Source organism: Trichogramma pretiosum, unplaced genomic scaffold (genome assembly GCF_000599845.2).
Source record: "Trichogramma pretiosum strain Unisexual culture from Peru unplaced genomic scaffold, Tpre_2.0 scaffold13, whole genome shotgun sequence".
NCBI lineage: Eukaryota > Metazoa > Arthropoda > Insecta > Hymenoptera > Trichogrammatidae > Trichogramma > Trichogramma pretiosum.
Genome location: NW_019641606.1, coordinates 211,811 through 213,698, shown reverse-complemented (window position 1 = coordinate 213,698; position 1,888 = coordinate 211,811). Strand labels below are relative to the sequence as shown.

The 1,888-nt window shown below is 39.6% G+C and overlaps 1 protein-coding gene across 1 annotated transcript; it reads right to left on the bottom strand.

Moving 5' to 3' along the window:
* Positions 1-508: 508 nt before the first annotated feature.
* LOC106652076 lies at positions 509-1,465 on the bottom strand. The gene is made up of 2 exons (XM_014370820.2): positions 1,186-1,465; positions 509-1,093 (listed from the first exon to the last, which is right to left on the bottom strand). The coding sequence occupies exons 1-2, from the start codon at positions 1,422-1,424 to the stop codon at positions 667-669; spliced, it is 666 nt and encodes a 221-aa protein (XP_014226306.1). The 5' UTR covers positions 1,425-1,465; the 3' UTR covers positions 509-666.
* Between the last annotated feature and the right edge of the window lie 423 nt (positions 1,466-1,888).

Sequence of the window (1,888 nt, the reverse complement as noted above, 5' to 3'; positions counted from 1 at the left end):
GCTGAGTTTTGACATTTTTTAACAGTTTCTATACGACTCATTTACTGATTGACCAGGTCAATTTGACCTCTTTCCCAATCTTAATGAATTCTTCATCTATTTTTTGGAGACCATTTTACGAATTCTATTGTGCATACAACTCATAGCATTCAAATTATATTTAAAAATTTTAATTTTATTCTCGATAAATCGGAAAACGATTATCCCGCGAGTGTCAACAGTTAGTCGTCGACTGCGAGGGATGGATTTTTATATTTCTTGTCACAACTGGCGCTTACACTGATGCAACTATTGCCGCTTTTCTCGTGCTTTTTATGCGTCACTGTACTTAGAAATTGGACGGACTCGAGGACGAAATATTTTCATTAGAATCATAAAATCAATTTTATCAATCGTTATTGATTTTCGATAAATTGTATATAATTCATAAATTTTATGAGCTTTTGAGAACAGGTAAACAGATGTAGGAAAACTCAATAAGCTCGGTCAGAATAAACAAAGTCGATAATTGTTTTGTTTACAATTACGCGTTTAATTTCAAATTATAAATCATTATCTAAAATATATCATTTTTTTCGTTCAACATAAAAGAATGATATTCAAAACAGACGACTTTGAAAATAATACTTTACTGAAGCTTTTTTTTGGGCACCTAAAAAAATATTCTCACAGATCTTTCCTCTCGACCTTCGGCTCCTTCATCTCCTTCAGCTCCTCCGGCTCGTGCATCTCTTCAAGCTGTAAAAACTTCGCGCTTATTGGCACGCCGACGGTCCTCGTGCTGGGTTGAATGGAGTCCCTCGGGTGCTTCTTATAAAACGTGACGTCGCAATTGAACGTGTCGCAGTGGGCTTCCTCGAGCGAGACCAGCACCTCGTGGTCGTGTTTCGGATCAAAAACAGCGTCCATGAGGAGCTCCGTGACATCTGGGTCTAGGTCGTCGTCGGAGCGCACCTTCGACTTCCAGGCGCAATCGTTCCAGCTGAAGTCGCGGCTTTTGAGCACCGGGTTAGCGGCGTTCTCGATCCAGAGCACCTGCCACTTGTCGTTCAGACGCTTAGAGGTCGCTATCATTCGGCCGCCCGGGAAATTGCTGCAAATTTTTATAATACGAGCAAATTAAACCCGTCAATTGACGACACAAATTTGGTGTGTAAGTGTCTTATTCTTTTTGTTCAAACTCACATCAATCCAATCGACTCGGGATCGATGAGGCCCGCGCAGGTGTCCTTCCGATTCTCAGTGTAGAGGAGGCACGTCTTTTCGTCGACGCACTGAGCGCAGCACATTTTCGCGTCTTCTTTGTCGGGCAATTGAAAAAAGTACGGGACTCCCTCGTGATCGTGGAACAGGTCGCCGCTGACGATCGACGAGCTCGTCGTCACGAGCAGCAGCAGAGCAACGATTAGCAATAATTTCGACATAACAGAAGATGATCTCTTTGACGTATCGATGGCAAGAATCGACTGAATGACAACAGCTCGATGTGATGTTTGTATACCAAAATTTTATTGTCTGCCCTTCTCTCGCGAGGATTTTCAAAGTCAGTTTCCCGCTCAAAATGTATTCAAAATTTGTACAAATATTTTACAAAAACTAGATATTTAAACGGATTTTAAAAGTTTACTGCACAAATGTATAATTTGATAATATTAAGATATTTTTCCCCAAAAATTTTTCAAGTACACCCAAAGTAAAATAGTCTGATCTTTCAGTGCTAAGCTGGTGAATAAATGAAAAACGACCCCTGTCATATACAATGTTTTAGTAAAAGCTTAACTTTTATTCATAGGCTGTAACTAGTTATTATCTTACGTACTGGGAATCGACCTCGACAATTCTTAATAATTAAACAAAAGAATTAATGAAAGAATCTTTACTTTCACAA